Source organism: Plasmodium gaboni, chromosome 13 (genome assembly GCF_001602025.1).
Source record: "Plasmodium gaboni strain SY75 chromosome 13, whole genome shotgun sequence".
NCBI classification, from domain to species: domain Eukaryota; phylum Apicomplexa; class Aconoidasida; order Haemosporida; family Plasmodiidae; genus Plasmodium; species Plasmodium gaboni.
The window spans coordinates 1,371,015-1,371,782 of record NC_031493.1 but is presented as its reverse complement, the minus strand read 5'-3'; the positions used below and the strand labels follow the sequence as shown (position 1 = coordinate 1,371,782).

Below are 768 nucleotides of genomic sequence, written 5' to 3'. Positions count from 1 at the left end.
AATTAATTTATTCTGATAAACAAATTAAAAAATTTTAAAATATGTGATACTATCATAGTAACACAAAAAAAAATATATAAAGACACACATATACATATATATGTATATGTGTATGTATGTGTTGATTATCTACCAGCGTTATGCAGAGAAAATATATCCATAAAAAGCTTATCATTTTTAATTTGTTCATATGTTCCAACGGCCCTAATATTACCATCGTCTAAGATAATAATTTTATCCATTCTATTGAGAATATGAATTGAATGAGTAATATATATAATAGTTTTGTTAGGAATTAAAATATCAATAAGTTTGTGTAATTTGTTTATATTTCCTTCATCTAAGAAAGATGTAATTTCATCGAATATATATATAGGAGTATCTTTCATAAGAGATCTTATAATAGATAATCTTTGTTTTTGTCCTGATGACATATTATTATATTGAATATTTGAATGTATATTATGAGGCATAGAATGAATAAAATCTTTTAAGTCAAGTTCTTCACATAATACATGAATGGAAGAGTTGATAATATTTAATTTATCTTGATCATATGCATTTAAGAAATCTATATAATAATTTTGATACTTATTTGTATTTGTGTTATCTATATCTTTGTCACATGAAATATTATGATCATAATGATATTGTGGTTGATAATATTGAGTTATATTATCCGAGTTGGTATCTTTATTTTTTTGATAACTTTGTGAATTATAATATTTTGTTGTTTGAATATTGTTTAGAATTTTTTTATGAATATTA

At 21.6% G+C, this 768-nt stretch overlaps 1 protein-coding gene across 1 annotated transcript; it reads right to left on the bottom strand.

The window, feature by feature from the left end:
- Window positions 1–125: 125 nt before the first annotated feature.
- Window positions 126–768, bottom strand: PGSY75_1339900 (putative ABC transporter (MDR family); the record flags this gene model as incomplete). The annotated part of the gene is made up of 1 exon (XM_018787442.1): window positions 126–768. A coding segment is annotated over one exon (643 nt), but the record flags the coding sequence as incomplete, so codon positions are not given.